At 40.2% G+C, this 18793-nt stretch overlaps 1 protein-coding gene across 7 annotated transcripts in view; it reads right to left on the bottom strand.

The window, feature by feature from the left end:
- The window catches only part of ARHGEF7 (Rho guanine nucleotide exchange factor 7), a 127788-nt gene that overhangs the window by 74603 nt on the left and 34392 nt on the right, over positions 1 to 18793 (bottom strand). For 6 of the 7 annotated variants that reach the window (XM_029998757.2, XM_029998759.2, XM_029998758.2 and 3 more), the window contains exon 3: positions 2513 to 2597. In XM_029998757.2, coding sequence (XP_029854617.1) covers positions 2513 to 2597 — 85 coding nt within the window. Of the gene's footprint in view, positions 1 to 2512; positions 2598 to 4834; positions 4934 to 18793 lie in introns of those variants that run through there. The other variant, XM_029998762.2, reaches the window with a different exon arrangement.

The raw sequence follows: 18793 nt of genomic DNA, 5'->3' as shown, positions 1-18793 counted from the left end.
TCCTAAACACATTTAAAGGCCACTGTTTTAATATAAACGCTGATGATTATAGTCCATTAGAGAAAGGACATGAGTCTTTGTTTTCACAGACTGCCAGGAGAGAAATGGTACTATATCATGGGCCTCATTTGTAAATCATAACTTTATGGCTAACTCTAATGCTCCCAAAAACTTTGAAGTTGCCATAACCATCAGTAACTAATAGAACTTAAGGATTAAAATTAACCTGAAACATCTCCATGTCCAGTTTGCTATGTTTCCTAACTGCAGTCAAGTAGAACAGACACGCCACCAAATCCAGCATTATACCTTGACACAGTTCACCCAGGAAAACAGGATCAGGTTGACTTATGGCACCGTGTTCCAGCCTCTGGGCAACCCTAAAACACACTACCTAGAATTTAAGTGTGGCCTGATTCCTGAAATTTTCTATCGCACAACAGCAGAGCTAATACACCAACACAAGAGCACCTTTTGAGGCGTGAATTAGAAACTGCATGTGTTTGAGCTGAAAAGAAGGAAAATTATTACAAACAAACCACATGCAAATTGCAAGTATTTTTACCAATATGTGAATACTTTTAAATCAATTTGAACTTTTTATATATTTAAAAGGCTTGCAGACACCATGTATCCATTAAAGTTTCCATTACAATACCAAATAAACATGTTCAATGAATTTCTCAATGGGATTATTGTCAGGAAAAATTCAACCCTGCTGCTAAAAACTCAAGAATCTTGAGTGGCAACAGAATGCACGTTTGACAAATATTAATTTGGTAATTTTCTCTGAAGCTTCACTTTTCCATCCATCCAAAGATTTCCAGGGTTTGTAACACCCTTTCTTCTTCTCTACCACTACCTCAACTTCCCTATACCAGTTCCTCTCCTCTCATCTGTCTACAAACAGCAACTTGATCCCACCCCTCCTGAAATTAAGAATTTAACGGAGCATATATCCATAGCAGCCTTTCATCAGTCTTCATGCTCATTACTCACACTCCTTCCATTGCAGACAAGCCCATCTTGGAAGAACCTGTGTATACCTGAAATTCTTGCAGACCCAGATGTGGATCTGAAAGCCATCTTCCAATACTAGAGTAGGGAGACAGAGTCTACAACGCCTTTTACACCGTCACCCAATTCAAGAACATTGGAAGAACAGTTGGTCAGGAAGACTTATGCAGCTCTGCTTGCTCCTAGGAATGAGGCAACACCACAGTTTGCACGTGGGTTTGATTTTTGGTTTCCATACCACTACCACCCCCCAAAGAAAGGGATCAGCCCGGGTCCTTTCTAAGCCAGCTGCAATTGTGGCTTTTTTATGTGGGTATTAATCTATCAATGTCTGGACCAAACAGCTGCACTTTTTCTCCCCTTTCAATACAGCTATGGTCTGTGTACAGCAGCTTTAAAGATGTACTGAAATGGTCTACATTTGCACTTGCAGTTAAGATGAAAAGCAGTATCTTCAACCGGTCTAAATAGCTTCAAAGAAGTCAATGGTATAACTCCATGCCCATTCATTAGAACTAAGAATGTGGTTGTAAAACTCACTCCTATGGGGTGTTTTCTGATACAAGAAATAAAAAAGCCACAAAAACCCCCCCTCTGTTGTAATGGACCAGAGGAGTGTTATAGAAGTGACAAGATGCTTACCATATTGCTATTAAACGAAAGAACACTGATCCACCGCTGACTTTTCTATCAGCTTCCTTTTCCTCCTCACATAAAAACTGACAAGTATGGTTCATTTTTAAATACGTTCTTTCTCTCACCAGACTCTAACCTGATGGCCATTACTGGAACTTGCTGCTGACAGTGTAAAGCCCCAGCATGGAGCAGAAAGAAGCCAAAAAGGGCCACCAATGTTAACATTTTTTTCATTGTCCTTGGGTCCAGTTGGCATCGTTTAGCACAGTCTCACCCTACAATGAAACACGGACACCTATCACCTGTGTGCTATTTCTACAGCTCTCTCCCTCCCACCAAAGAACTTGAGGTGTGTGGTTTGAGACTTCTAGCTGCTACCTAAATGAAACAAGCGTGGCTTCAGGTATCAAAGACGTTGGCTATCCTTTTGTTATTGTCAAGAAAGGATGGTTCTGGGGAATGGAGAGTGGGGAGGGAACGACAAAAAAACCTTGACAAAGTTGTTCAAACATGGGAATGACAGAGTGAAGCAAAAGTCAACTGTAGTATTTCAAACGGGGGGGAAAAAAAAACAAAACCAAAAAAACAACCAAAAAACCCCAGGCCCTTTTCTAAGAATTCTTGCCAGCTAAAAGGCTCAGTTTTAGCTCCACTGCAAAGCTTCCTTCTACAGAAGAGGAGAATAGAGAACCCAGAGAGGCCACTGCCAAAGTCTTAACAACATGAACTGCCACAAAAACTCTTCTAAAACACTATGCATCTTCATTTTATCATGTGCATAGGAACAGGTATAAATATACACTGATGCGAGTTGAAGGTAATTGTAAGCAAGCACCAAGACAGAGCAGAGTCTACTCACCTGCAGTCACCTTATTTAAAGCCACAAGAGAGCTGAGAACTTTGCTGAAATTCTGTCCCTGATACAGGTCATTTGCATCAAAAGTCTGAAAACAAAAGAACAAGCAGTAAGTCGTAGAAACAAGCCTTTAAACTAAGCACTTCTATGCTACCGTGCAAACCATGACTGTAGAAGCTATTGCCTGATAAAGGTATCAGTCTTTCAGTAGCTGTTATGGACCAGTAAAACTCTGGGGGTTCCCCCACCCCCCCTTTTTTAATTTAAAAAAATCAATTCCTTTTTAAATAGAAAGAGAATACAGAAACAGCTGCATTTGGGAAAAACTGAAGAACATAAGCTAAAAATACCAAGTGTCATTTAAATTACAGGGAAGTTGAATAAAGCATAATTATCAGAAGAGAGAAGCTTTCCTCAGACATTTTGGCCAAAGAAGTTACTGGGTACCATTACTCTTGGCATACTCTTCTTTTTCTGTAGCAGCTCACAGGCACTGTACCTTATTATTTATAAAGTACTTTTAAAATTACTACAAGTACTTTAAAAAGCACAACAATGTACATGCTATCTCTTTATTCTACAAGACAGAGGAAAGCAGCACTCCTGAAAATTAATTAATTTTACAAATAGTGAAATTGCTGGATAGGTTAGATGGAAAATGAGGTTTGGGAGGGGAGGGATGAAAGCTGAGGGTTATTTTATTTTTATTTTTTAACTGTGGGAAAGAGATCCAAACCCCAAACTATCTTGTAGAAAACACTCCAGTAACTTTCAAGCACTGAGTGATGATATTAAACATCTGGATTTTCAGGGGGAAAAGAGGAGATTAAAAAAGAAAAAAAAAAGAGAGAGACCCATAATATTTGCCTGAGGTAATGGAAACACTCATCCAAAGTCTCATGAAAATAGCTCTCACAATAGATTCTGCATAGGTCGAAAGCAGTCACAGTACTCCCTTGTACAAGACTAGAAAGAGGACAATAAAAGACAGCTATCACAGTTGTTCCAACTGATTTAAGAAACAGAAAGAGATTTAGTTTCCCACAGCGTAGCAGTTTTCATCTAAAAAGTCAACAAAAACGTGTTTATTTTCCTGATAACAGACCCATCCCACAGGCACTATCAGAAAGTCTGGACCTCAGAAAGCAGCCCTCAGAGGCAGGAGAGGAAAAACCCATATTCCCAGGGGAGAAGAGAGAAAAGGACAAAGGAAGGCTAGCTGAACCCAAGAGAAGTGAAAATTTTCATGAAAGCTATCTAAAGTAACCACAGAAGGGGCTGCCAGATCAGTTATGACTGGTTATGTGATATACTGACAAAGGTAGAGCACATTTAGAAAACATTTAATGACAGTATTATTCAGCAAGGAAAAAAATCTCCCGAAGCATTTACAGTATTTAAGGTACTTGCATATTTTACCATGCACATTTTTGCCCCTCAGACTGAGGATCATCTCTGGTCCCAGCGAGCAGCAGTTCTACCTTGGCTGTTCAGGTGCCGACATCTCTCAAGCTCAGCTAGTATGTATACAGCTCAGAAGAGCAATGCCACAAAGCAGATGCAGAATCAAGCAGAGGCAAACACTAATATACTCCAAGCAGTTACCACTCACATAAAATAAGTCAAGTAAGTATTTCATCGAGTTTCACTGGGCTACAGATAATTTAAAGACCACTCTTATTTATTTGAAGCTGTAAGGAGTAAGGAGAGGGACCAGGAAATTGCCTGGATGTGAATTTTGTAGGGTTTTTCCTGAAAGATGAGGAAGTATTTAAAGACTATATACACAAAAAAGGCATTATGCAAATTAGAAATAATCCGATTTTACAAAAAGAATAAAGATATGTTAAGTTTTACTAATAGCATAATTTATTATAAATAGAGATGAGAAACGACACCAATAAGGTGGCAGCAGAATATATAAAACCTGCCTTAAACGCAAAACCAGACTGGAGATCAGCCTAACCACTGCTCAAATCGGGGAAAAAAATTCAAGCTGATATGGAGCGAGAAAGCATCAGGAGTGTAAAATTTTCATTGCTAGCTACATGCGTGTTGTGGTAGTTTTTAAACAAGCAAACTAAAAGTACAAACCGAATCACAAAATGATGGTCCCGATCCTAAAAAAAAGGAAATACATGAGACACACATGCTTGTGTGGACACCAGTACTGGATCAGAAAGGTACTACAGGTGAGAGAGAGAGCTATTAAAAAAAAAAAAAAGAATGTTTAAGAAAAAGGTTATAAACTATAGCTTAAACTTACAAAAACTTAAAAAAAAAAAAAGAAAAAGAAAAAAGATCCTAAATCCATTTTAAGCTCACCTTCATTCTGGATTCTGATAGAGCCAAGAGCTCTCCAAAGTCAGGCTAACTGCAGAACAACAGGATGCAAGGAAGCCTCGTTTCCTGCTATACGGAGGCTATAGGGGATACCAAGAACGATTTGATTGGATCATCGCAACACGTATAGTGCCATAAAAAAGCCTGTATCCAGGACACGCATCCAGTCTGCTACTTCACAGGAAACAACACAATGGGAGGATATGACAAACATTTGCTTCCTTGCGATTTTGCATAAAGCAATTCTGACAGGAAGCCACCCTCAGCACGCTCACAGCCGGCATGTTCAATAGTAGCATTTGATAAAGGGGGAGGGGGACATGACACCCTCCAGAGAGATTTGTCTTCTAACATAACAAATGTTTAAGAATAGATAGATAGATAAAGAGTGAGGATAGAGAGATAAAAAGTAAGGAAAAAAGCTTAGGTGCTCCAAAGTTTTGAGACTAATTCATTATGAACTCAACTACTTGATTATAAAAACATTGTTTCAAAAAACTAAACCAGAACAAAAAAAACCACAAATCCACACAACAAAAAACCCCACCAAATGCTCACACCCTTCTATCTTAGTGGAGGTTTGCTCATTTCACAACATATTTGAAAACTCTGACATGAGTAAAAGCACCAAAATGCTTTAAGAGGATCTTCCATAGGATTGCCAGAGAAAACAGTCTGTTCCAGGTTTTCAAGAGAAGTCTGACCTGCATGTGGACTACAATCTTCATTCTGGTATTTACGGACAGATCAGCTGTGAGAACTGACTCTTTAAAGCATGATATCTTGATGCGAGAAAGTCATTCAGTAACTTCCCTATTCAGTGTCACTGGATGACAAACATCCCCCCCATACAACACCCTCAATTCTGCATCTGCAAGAATCAAAGCTGAATTTTGAGATATAAGTATCAAGCAAAGTTATTTTTATGTTGCAAACTATCACCAAATAACAAGGTCTGCATGCTAAATTACCTTCTAGCATAACCCACTTTTCAAATCATGTCAGAAGCACGTGAATTCAAACTTGCACATGCTTACAGCTCTTAAAGCCTAAAAATGCAAACACTTAGAAAGGTATTACCTTGGAGATACTGAGATTTGTCTTTTAAACATTATGCAACAGGCATATATAGACATTAAATAAGGCTTTATGGAAAAATATTGCCAATATGCCCTTGCTTTCAGGCAAACAACATCTTTAACTCTGCAGAGACTCCTCCTGTGATGACATTCACCCCCTTGTTCATCCAATCCTTATCTTCCACCAAGACAGATAAAACAATAGTCAGGATGCAGGTATAAAACAGTCATAAGTCACACTGGATGAGGACCCAGCCAAGCAAAATCTTTTAAATTTAAAACTATTTAAATAACATACCTTCATTTTTAAATTCCATAGAATTGACCACATGCAGATATGTCTTATATAAGCATTAACACGAAGCACACCTATTAAATAAAGACAGACCAGGACTGTATTAGGAGCCTTACACTAGAAACACTTTGCAATTTATAAATAGTTAGCTGGGGACCAATGAACTTCAAGCTTAGCAGACTCATCCCTGTATGCCTGTTATTATCTGCCTGTTTTCCTGGTTTTTAACATCTTTCTCACATTCTTCTGTTCTCTCCTGGATTTCAACATTTGACACATCAATATCCCAGGCAGATACTGTACTCTAGAAGCAGACCAGATCAAACTGCCTAATAACAAGGGGTCTTACGTGATCTTACGTGACACTATGCATACTCTTAAGAACATGCTGGCCCTTTTGGTGACAGGACACTGACTGCCAAAGCCTGCTGATTGCCTACCCTGACCCACAGATTCTGGCTTCCCTTTCCACACCCCCCACCAATTCCAAATATACAAGCCTGGCTTTCCATAACTATGCCTGCATTTTTTGCTCCTAGGATTTCAATTGGCTGCAAACTTATTAATAACAATTTTATGACTACTTCCAGGTCATTAATGAAATGTTAAATAACATGGTTGAGTACCAATGGCAGCAAATCCCCTATAGCAAGGTGTACACTGGATGGCCATTCTACATTTGTAATTGTATTAAAGCCTATTAATAAGCCAGTTTTAAAATTAATTTCACATGAGCCATATTGATTTTTCCATCACTGACATTTCTTAAACACAAAACTAAATGCCTTAGAGATCCATTTCATCCACATGCTGGTTGTTCAACTACCAAATGCATCCTCACATTTTAAAGCAAGATTGACCTCTGCATGCATCTGTTTGAACTCCATCACATGCAAAATGGCCATGGTAATACACTCAGGTAATTTTAAGTCATCTCAACCACTAACCCTCAGTGAATAAGACTTCCATTCAAATGGTGTTTACAATCTAATAGCAATAAGGAAATAAAACTAACATAACAATGCTCATCTTTCATAACCCTGCAGCAATCAGTACCTACTGAAATTGGAAAAACATTAATTGAGGAATTAGTGAAAGAAAAAGTAAGTTAGAAAATAAGGTTGAGAATATACCTGGTGAGAGCAGACTAAAGCATACAGTAAGCCTGCAGCAGCATTCTTTTCTTCAGCTCAATCAGTTTCAAGGCCTCAGGTATCCTTTACACTATTTTATTCCCCCCTTCTAGCCCTTTAAGTCAGAAGCCAGTTACAGAGGAAATATTTTTAAATTAAGGTACTTCTTCTATTAAGGCAAGGTCTACAACTGGAGACGGGAAAAAAATCTGGGGTGGTTCAGCCAAACTTCCAAACACATGCTTTTTCTTCAAGCATGTCTTCTACCAATCTTAACTTGCTTGTATCCTTAAACCACCAGAGCATCAGTAAGGCTGTATCTAACAGTCATAGTAAGAAAAGTTCCTATACTGGTTAAGCATAAAATAGAAAGGTTTTTCTTAATAAATATATCCTTGCTAGATTAGTGCCTTGAATATACACAGGTACAGTATTCCCAGTGAACGTCAACTTTTTAAGCATCTGTCTGACAAAAATAGATGACAGCTTTCTTTACAGCACTGCACCATAAACTGCAGCAGCTGAGGAGCTGACTTACAAGCAGCCCAGACATCTGTGCAGCACAGATAGGGCTGCCGCTGCTAACCTCACCAGCCGGCCCCAAAATAAGCTGTAACCCCTAGGCTGTGTGTACTAAACTGGCAGGACACTTTCCAGCTCAGTTTGGTGGCCTCGGGCCCCCAGTGCAAAAGATTACGCGAACATTGGCTCGCTCAGCCGGAGGAAAGGAAAGGAAATGAGGAGGGCAGCTTGGCAAAGCACAGCATGGCCGTGGACACCGTGTCGCTCCACCTGTTCCTAGTGCACAGGCTGCGGCGGTTTTGGCCACCGGAGCATGAATGAACAAGTGGTAGGAAAAAAAGGCAACTCATGGTCAGAAACAGGTGACCTTCTTGAAAAACACTAAGGATCTCCAACACCTTGCTTTGTTGCGCCACCGCCCCTGGTGTATTTCTACCCCTGGAGCAGCTGGCGAGGGGAAGCCATGGAGGCCATCCAGGGTGCCCCTTCCCGTGATGACACCTAGTATTCCCAAGCTGGACAAAAGATCCTGTAGGTAAGCCTATGTGCAAAGCACAAATTTTTTCATTTATTCTCACATTAGGTCAGCTGGAAGTGGTGCTGAGTCTCATTCAGCTATTATGCAGCAGCTGTTCCTCGAGCCATGCATTATCATCTGAAAGCTGCGGCAGTAAAAGGAGAGATAAGAAAAGCAGGGAACTATGACAACTGAGAGAGGAAGGGAAGGGGGGGAGAAGAAGAGATGATTACAAATCTTCTGGAAATCTCTATGAAGCATACTGTTGCCCAAATGTAGTAATGCACAGCACAAGGGAAAGGTAAAAAAAAAAAAAAGAGTAAGTTCTGTTTCAAAAATTAAAAGTATGACAAGAGGAAAAGTTTGAAAATAACTGGGAGAACAGACCCGCAGTGCAGGATTTCTGTGTGATTTGGTAACAGTTCACAAGAGAAATTAAAACTCAGTGGTAAAGAATATACAAAACTTAAGAGGAGATCTGGAATAAGTTTTACTGCTCATATAAACCTGTTCCTCAAAAGTAAAAACTTAACTGTACTAAAACCACCACATCACCTAGAAAGCTTTAATTCCTACAACTAGTAATACTTTTAAGACCTAACTTGTTATCTACAAAATCAGGCAAAACCAGCAATAAAAATGTACATGGAAGTTTGTAGTGTCTGTGTGCACATCTGTGTGCATATGCATGTATTCAAATATACATTTACAACACAAATCCAAAGAGGACAAAGGTTAAAAAAAACAACTTCTTTTAGAGTCCCTGAAGATGTACTAAACCTTTCCAGCTCCAAGAATTTTTTGCCCAAACCAACTGCATCAAAGCATTAATGATTCTGCAGATCATTAATTTAAAATGCTACATAACATTTTACCTAAGCCACTGCTTCAAAGTAAACATCTAAACATTGCCAAAACTAAACATGTAGAACTTATTTTTCACCAACCCCAGCAAAAATGGCACAAAAAAAAAAATCTACACAAAGAAACACAAAGTTCTTTTTTGGAGATGGACTGTACAATTTCTGAAGCTTTCCACATCTGTCTGTTTTTAGAATCTGACACAGCAAGTTAGTATCCTCAAATGAATTTTTTAGTAAGAAAGTCATAGAATTTGGCACTTTTAACCATAAACTTCTAGTAGTAGCAAACCAAGATGTAATTTATAGAACAGAAAGGTTAGCACTGCCTACATTTGTATAAGCATGTAAGAAAACATCAGCCTGTTCCAAATTTCTACCTGCACAGCAAAACAAGAACTACATCTATCACACCTTCATCCTAAATCACTTTCAAATTGCTTTGTAGGTTTTGAACCTTACAGATGATACCACACAGTGGTAATCTCAGCTGCCAGTGAAGGAGACATTCAGTGGCATACATGATTGAGCACTAAAGCTTAAGGAAGCTCACAGTCCTGGAACTACAGGCAAAAATAAAAGTTGTTGCAATGAAATTACTCATGGTAAAATTTGATCGGGACACTGAAGTTGAGATGCCTCAGTACTTGCCCATGCAACAGGGTACACCTACTTGCTTAGCTGAAAGAAAGCAATTGCATAAGGACCTTTGGGTGCCAATGACGAGAGGCACCTCAACAGGGAAACTTGGCCACAAACGTACCCCGAGGAAGATTCAGCCCAGTAAAAGTCACCTCTCTTTCTGATATACACAGACAAGAACTATGTAAACTACTCTCCTAAAATAAATCAGGACACACAGCTGCGGGAAAACAACACAGCCAAAATGCATGGGGAATACTATGTGTAAGTAAGACGACACAGAGGACTGAGAAAAAAACCACAAAGTACATGCTTGGAAACAAATACAGACAGCTCTGCTATGAAGCAGAGTAAGCGCTCAGTGATAAAAATGGTAAAAATGAATTTTGGGCTAATAAGTGCACAAGCCATCACAGACTGACAGTGCATCTGATAAACAAGGACATGGTTAAATAGTCATATGTTCTGGGGAAAACCACAAGAGAAAGATGAAGGATATCCTACTGAACTAGCTTTTCTCTCTAAAAATAAGAACTGAAAACTCCACCTTATCCTTCTCCCAATGGTGCAATTCCTAAGAATGAAAGAACCAAAGGAAATTGAATGACAAGTAAAAAAATTATACCCAAACACTTTACTTGGCTTGAAGGACAATGTCCACCTGCTTAGATGAAGGCCCACTGTACAGAATAACAATGATACATTTGGAGGACGAAGACTAGGTGCTCAGTTAACTACAAGTTACATTAATTTCCTCAATTTGCTGATGGGTTCTACTTAATCTTCTGTGCTCCACTAAGCCAGCCATGTACCCTAGCAGTGCTCCAGAGGTCAAAGCTCAAGTCTCTGCACTGACAGAACTGCCTCACAAGAAACCAGCAAGAAGTGTCTCAAGAATGTCACAGTATTTTTCTTCCTGAAAGTGACTGTGTCATCTGAGCCTGCAATGAAAAAACACATATACTTCTGCGGTGCTTATTAGCATAAATATTCAGAAAAATTGTGATTTGTCAGTAACCTTTGCTAAAAAGAAGGCTCCTGCTTTCATAGCATTTCTTTTGGACACCACCGATGACAAACTTATTCAGCACTAAAGGGCGTGGGTGGACTAGAAGCCAAAACTGCCATGGGGATTGGATACAGTGCCACCGCTAATAAAAAGGCTGGCCCAAATTCCAGAAACAAAAGCAAACAACAGCAAAACCCACAGAACTAACAGGAGATTTTCCCAAAAGCAATAGACTGCAGAGAAGGAAAGCAGTTTCTAGGTCCCGCTTTCCCTCCCTCCAAGAACAATGCTAACATCAACTCCAGGATTGTGCCTCTGATTCTGAGAGCAGATGCTTACACTTAATGAAACCAGTTTCTTCTTGTATGAATAGTTTACATTAAAGATAAATGTAGCAGGAGAAAGCCTGTGAAGTCAGTTTTTAGGCCTTTCTATGAGACAGATGCTGGCAATTAGTTTGAATTAGTTTGTCAATAACTTGCAATTACACACACACACAAAAAAGGCAGATTTTGGTCTTCCAAATTCATGTGATGTCTGTAACAGTATCAACTGGTCACATTTGCAAGACTACAGTCCCCATTAGATGTGAACAACTGCAAGTCATGGGAGTGGTTGGTCACTTGAGTGGCCACGCTTTTTTTTTTTAAGTCACAGTAGTAGATCGCAGTTTTGGGAAGCCGCTCCTTCATCCCACAGCTTCTGCTACTTCAGACCCTCTTGGGCACCTGTCCTTCCACCAACCCCATTCAACACTGCCACAACGGAACAGCAGGGAGAACACAAGCCTTCTTGAGTTCCAATTGGGAGGATGGCTATCTTGCCCTGAACTACTAGGTAAAGTTCACAGGTAGATATCCACCTCCTCCTCCATAATTTATAGATAAATGTTGTACTTGCGAGCAAAGCTATTGTAATGGAATCTGCAAACTGTTTCCCATCTTAAAGAATAAACATACATTATGGCTCCATCATTTTCACACATCTACAGTTTCTTCCTGACTTTTCTTTTTTCCGCAATAATAAGTTATAAAGAAACAAGTTCAGAAAAACCCTTAATGAAAGAACAATGCAAAAAATGGCTCTGCACAAACACCAGACCAACCGCTAACTGAAATTATCGAGAGCACTGAAAATGAAGACTGGCCTCAAGAAGATCACTCATAGTCATAGAAGAAATCAAAATGACAGGACAGCAACAATGACAGTCGCTTAAGACTACCAAAACAGGCTGCCCAAGTGGCCTGGCCAGGGTCTGAAAGCAGATCTTGAACACAAACATTCAGAACCGAGCCATCTCTGTGCAACGTTTTTCAAACTGCTGTTTGTCAATGGCTGAACTCAGCAGTGACACACTGAATTTTGTAAGGCTCAGAATAAACCAGTTCCTAAGGAAGAGGGAGTCGATACATCCAGGAAACTTGCAGCTAGGTTTCAAACATTAGGAAGGGAGATGCCTGCTTTTGGAGTACTTGAATTTTAGATTTATTTTCTAAAATAGAGAAGTACACATCAGCTGAACTGTGAACATTTCCATACTCTTACCTAAAAACACAGGAAGGATGACTTGCCATAACTATTTCAGATGCCTTCTGTCTAGATACATGTTCTGCCAACATTTCTCAACTAATTTCTGAAGTATCAGCTTAGTTTCAAAAGCCATGCTGTATGGAGTGAGAAGAGGCCTATATAATGAAGCAAAAAAGCTTAATTTATATAATGGAAAAAAGGAAAAAAAAAACAGGTAGAAAAACCAACTTCTCTGCATCCAACATAGGTAGTGTTACCTGCAACCCATCTCTCCATTTGCAAAACAGGGAAAATAGTGGCTAAATACCAGTTTAAGTCACTACCATAAAATCGAAGTATTACAGACACGTAGTAAGATCGCAGAGACAGATTTTTTTGCTTTAAAACAGCAGTGTTCATAGACAGAGACACACCCAGCGCATGCCAGAGAGTAAGAGCTGGGGGCGGGAAGGAGTCGTCTTACTGCAAAAGATTTTGTACTACATGAGGTTATCTGCCCTCTTAAAATAGCCTGCTGGCTGTTTTACTACACTACCACGTGCTCTAACCACAACTTAAACACTATCACATGCTCACGTTTCATCTGGAACAAATGCATACAGCCAAGTGATCAGATGATGCACAGATTCAGCATCAATGGAGAACCAACTACAGACAAAGCATGAGCCACAAAAACAGCCCCACTGACCTCAAACACTATTTCACCTACTGCTTATCAGCACCCTTAGCAGTCTCATTTTGTTGTCTGCACACACACTTTTTAAAATAAACTTATTAACAGAAGAAACAGGAAAATGCTTGTAGCATTAAATATGTATTAGTAGCTGGAAGAGAAAGACTGAAGGGGAATTGATATTTTGAGATTTCTGGCATGGGTCAGAATTTGACTAAGCATGATTAGACGAATGCAAAAAAAGTGGGAGAGGGAAAAAGAAAATTAGACATGCAAGAAAGAAAAAAAAAAAAAAAAAAAAAAAAAAGGAGTGTTATACCCTTCTGGTAAGAAGGGATTTAATCAGAAATCTCAACTGCTTCCTGAATGTACTGTGGAAAGTGCCAAAAATTAAGAATAAAGGCTTACTGAATTTCCATATAGCCTGTTGAAGCTTTCATTTAGAATCACCAATGGGAAAAAAGTAATTGCAAAATAGTTAGCAGAAATGAACAAGCCCCCCAAAACCAAGATTTCAGGTTTCAGTTAGATCAGAGTGAATTCATTTCAACACTTCCATTTTAAAAATTCACTGAAGAGCACAAAACTGCATGCACTCCCCGCTGAGCTACAGCTCCTCCCAAGCAAACCCCTTTTGATTCATAGCTTACCATTTTGATTTCAGCCAGTACAAATACTGTTAAAAAGGAGCCTAGGACTGGACCTCTCCCTCTCTCCCAGGCACCTGCAGTAATGTGATCCGGGATCCTCCACCATTTATAAAACCCATTTTGAAAGGGCAGGCACAGGACTTGATCCAGCAAGCAGGGACCAGCCTCACCACCACCTGCTCCGGTGACCGACCACTCCTCCTGTTGTGGGGCTGGTGGAGCTGCCTGAGAGCAGCCGGGCAGCCAGAGGTCCCAGCATCTTCAGGCGAGGAAGACAGAAAACCGAAGCCAATTCAATGCAACAGCCTGTAACTTGAGGGCATTCAGCAGCTGCCAGGCCAGCAGCCGAGTCATCCCTACGAAGGGTGAGGCAGACACCGAGGGGCACGACACGCAGCACAGCTCTAGGTAAACCATTGCTGCTCAGGATTCACAAGCCCACAAATCAGGGCAAGCTTTCAGGAGGGAAATCTCCCACACTCCCTTCTCCCACACCACCTCACACTTCTTTCACTCAAGGGGTCATTAAACCCCCACAGCAATTCAGTTCCAGCAGCTGAACTGGCAGAAAATTAATCCAGCAAGAAGCAGGAAATTTGCTGCAAGTTTCAGGAGCTAAACCAGCTCAGTACTGGACGAGATTAGCACCTGAGCCAATGTGTGGGAGAGAAACACCTTGTCTGTCAAGAGAAAAAGATTCACTTGAGGTGCTGGGAAATGCCACAGTTGTTCAGGTATTTTTCAATAGGGAAAAGAAAAAAAAACCCAAAAACCAAACCCACAACCAAAACCCACAACTTAGCTGCAATCCACCCCCACCCCAATCATCCAGCATTGTGCTGATGTTCAGTAATAAGTTTCTGTAAGAAATTAAAACTTACAGTTTATGGGAATACCTATTAAAATTTCCACATTCCAAATATGAATAAAAGATGGGCTCTAGCAGGTTACAAGCAACAACAAAAATGAAATCCACACCAATTCTGCTTATTCATAGTAATGCCTGGGGACACAATCTGAAAGAAATAAAGATAAGTTTTCCAAGAAACTAGCTATTGCAAGAATTTTATAGTTCTCATTCATCAGCTGATAGGCCATATGATGGGCTTGGGTAGCCAAGCTGGCAAGGGCAGCTAGAGGTGTTACTATGAGCAACCAGGCCCAACAGTTTATCTCAACTCCTCCTTTTCTCCTACATATTCTCATCTCCATGGTCCAGGATTGTTCTAGCCTCATGCCATCACCCTCCCCCTTGCAATGCCCTGACTTCAATGCCCTCTCCAAAACACAACCGCTCACATTCCAACCTTCCCGACACAGAGTCCTAAATTCAGCCTGTCACTTGCAACACACCCTGCCTCACCAGCACTGTCTGGGCCTTGATCTGGCACCCTGATCCAGAAGGCAGGTCCTGGGTTTCCACAGCAGACATTGAATAGAGCAAGCTTCAGCCACCACCTGATCAATGGTACCCATACAGAGATATCCTATTCCTATCACCTCCATACAGCCAGCCAATGCCGAGGAGTCCATGCCTGTGGTAGGTGATGCCCTGTAGGGTCAGGAATGTGTCTGTCTGCAGGCACCAGAGCTTGGGACCTTCTGATGAAGACTCAGGTATGCTACCGTGTGCTTTTACGAGTTATAACAGTTCAGTGACTGGCAAAGATTGTTTCAGTGTGAGATCTTTTGCTAATGTAACTGCTGCTCATGCAGCAGAATCCAGGAGTTAAAGCTGCTCCCCCTGACAACAAGAATTTCTAGCAGAGAGCCATACACTCCTCCAAGCAGCATCCAGGGATGCCATCTATGGAATCAGGACAAGCGCTTAAGAAAAATCGATGACAGCCCACCCAGCCCCAAAACCTGCATCTAAGAGCTGCCAATAAGGAAGAATATAGAAAGGCAAATATTACATAGTAATACTTAACCAAGATGTTCTTCCAACAGTTTGTGTCTCAGGGACTATCTGCATTTAGAAGCCTTAAATGGATTTTTTTAGACTTCTCTAGTCACTTCTGTAATCCACGTAATTTCAACTTCTATAAAAACCCACACAAATTATTTGCACATCTCAGTTACACTGTGAAGAATCACTTCCTTTCATATGATATGACCTCGCCAATTGCTTGCTTTTTCTGAGTAGCCCTTAGCTCCTGTGCAAGGAGAAAGAGAAAACAACCTTCCCACCTTCTCCATGCCACCCGTTACTGAGACCCTATCAACCTCAGGTACTCATCTCTTCTGTCAACAGAAGAGTCAATACATTTATCTGCAGCTCACATGGACTCCACTCCTTCCTGCTCTTGTAACAACTTCTGTTAAGTCTTGAAAAGGCAGGCTATTCCATTTCCTTTAAATACAGCATTTCTCCTGGCCATTGCTATAAATATAATTCATCTCAATGCTACAACTCACAGAATAGTCAGAGAGAGCGACCAAGCACAATACCTTTGTGATTTGCCAGGACTACATGATACCCGTCAGTTCAAAGAACTCTGATACTATACTGAAATTTTAACTATAGTGTGCAACATTGGACTTGGCACAGCCTCAGTAGCGGAGGAATGGAAGGCAGCAAACACAAACCAAGCCTTTAAAGATCAAGGAAGGAAAGAAGGGAAGAGATCCAGAGAACTACAGACCAGTAAAGCAATTGCCTAAGCCTGGTAAATCGATAAAATCTATAATAAAGAACAGAATTGGTGGGGTTTGCATAAATATGGAAATAGATGTAATTAACATTGCTTTGGCAGAAGGAAGTAATCTTTCCAAAATGCATCTATGATCCTTGAAGCAATTAGTCGTAAACGTAGGGTAGTCCAGTTAACACACCATATCTAAATATCCTTTGAAAAGACACCTATCAAGGGTTGGTTTTGTTTTAAACAAAGGTAATATGAGCTAGGAGACTCCTCTTGAAGATTCAGAAGTGCTCAAGAAGTAAGAAACAACAGCTGTATACAAACAATTGGTTTTCACTGTGAAGGGAGTACCACAAGCGTCCCGTAGGGATCTGACTTAGGGCCCACACCACTCGACACAATGTACATGTGATTTCACAAAAGGCATGAAGAATGAACTTTAAGGATACAAAATTATTCAAGGTAGTCAAAACTTGAACTCATAGCAAACAGCTACCATACGATCTTGGGGATGACCAAATGTTAAAGTGGCAGGTGAAATCCAGGCCTAACAAATGCAAAAACTACCCTCAGTCAAAATAATAAAAAACCCAAATCTCATCATTATACTTGCATAAAAATTAGTTCTAAATTAGCTACTCCCCCTGACAAGTAAAAGATGACAGTCAGCTAACAACTTCAGATCAAGGATCAGCCGAGTTGTAAAGTCCAAGAGAAACAATACTGGAAAATTAGAAAAGACAGAGGCAACAAACAGATGGCTTTTATTGTTTCCATAGTATCTCTGTAACTTAAATACAGCTCTGGTCCACCATGATACCGTAAAACAAGAAAGGGTACAGAGATGTATGCTGTTTAAACCAACTAAATTAATGCAATGGATTTCATAAAAGGAAAGAGTAAATAAACTAAAAGCGTTCATCTTGGAAAGAGAATATGGGATGCAGCAAAGTACACTAGTCCTGTGTGAAGTCATGTATAGCACGGAGAAGATCCATAACATAAGAACAAAGTCACTCATTGCCACCAGCTGCAGCAGCTGAACAAACAAAAGGAAGTTTTTATAAAATGCATAATTTAACCCTGGAACTTATTGCCACAGGATGCTGTGAAGGTAAAAAAAGCTCAAAATAGCTTTGGAAAGCTATTTAAAAAAAAAAAAAAAAAGCCATAGAAGGGGGTCCATTGAGCTGTTAAATACACAGTGATACAGATACCATCCCCAAGTCCTCAAGAAGCTCCTCAGCTATGGACTGTCAGAAGCTGGGAAGATATAACAGAAGGTGTCATGCTGTATTTTCACTTTTTTTTTTTTTTCTTCACACCTTTTCTCCCAGGCATCTATTACAGACCCTTATCTCACAGGGTAACAAAGTAAACGGACCTTTCATCTGAACTTGCATAGTCATCCTTAGGTCATTAAAGACCATAAAACTAGTCCTGCATTTTAACCTCCAAAGCCAAGTTAAGCAAAAAAAGTTTGTTATGCTAACTTAGTCACTACAGAAAACCCCTCGGTAAAACACTGCTTGAGGAACAATAATCAGCCTTTATTCCCCAAATTCTCAAAACCATGCACCAGACTTCGTTTTACAACTAATACAGGATTTAAAAGCCGAGTTAAGCAATTGAATAGTCATATTGGAAGATACAGAAATACTATCATGACAGAAATTACCTGCCAGAAATTTAAGAAAACATTTTACCTCAGTCATTCCAACTGCACCCTGTTACCCAGAGAGGCAATGCTGACGCAATGCTTCCCACAGATGTACCCCATATACCTCCCCAGTGTGGGATCTGGCTACAGGGTAATCAAGGGGTGAGTCAGTTCAGCTACAGAAAGCTAATCAACCTTAGTTTTCCCTAATATCAGCTCCCTGAAACAACTCACTCTGCAACTGCACAGTCTGTATGTCTGACACTGGGGAAGTGGCAGGACTCTGTTTAAGACTATGCACGATCAGGATTTCCCTTCACAAGGGCAGCCCACAGCTACAGCAGAAGATGGGCAACAAACTGTATTCACCCTTAAGAGATGCAAACACTGTAATGCAAATATCACCAAATGCACCTCTTAATACTGACATGAACTTTGCACCACTTCAAAATTAGCTAGTAATTATGTCTAGGTTTAAATAACAGCAAGGAGACAAGCAAGAAGAAACAGCTCCATATATCACTATACCAGTATGTTAAAGTTATGGCACAGAACAGCAATAACATTTTGTTATAAAAATTTCATGTGGTATATTAACACATGGGTTCCCCCCCCCCCCCCATTTAATCTTTGCTATTTAAATACCACAAAAATCAGCCTCAGTCTAGAAGAACAAGTTATGGATTATTATACTGACCCATCTTCACAGTTGATACTAATGAGACT

The sequence above is a fragment of the Aquila chrysaetos genome, chromosome 23, assembly GCF_900496995.4.
Source record: "Aquila chrysaetos chrysaetos chromosome 23, bAquChr1.4, whole genome shotgun sequence".
NCBI lineage: Eukaryota > Metazoa > Chordata > Aves > Accipitriformes > Accipitridae > Aquila > Aquila chrysaetos.
Note: the sequence above shows the minus strand (reverse complement) of the source record. Positions and strands in the feature narration are given on the sequence as shown.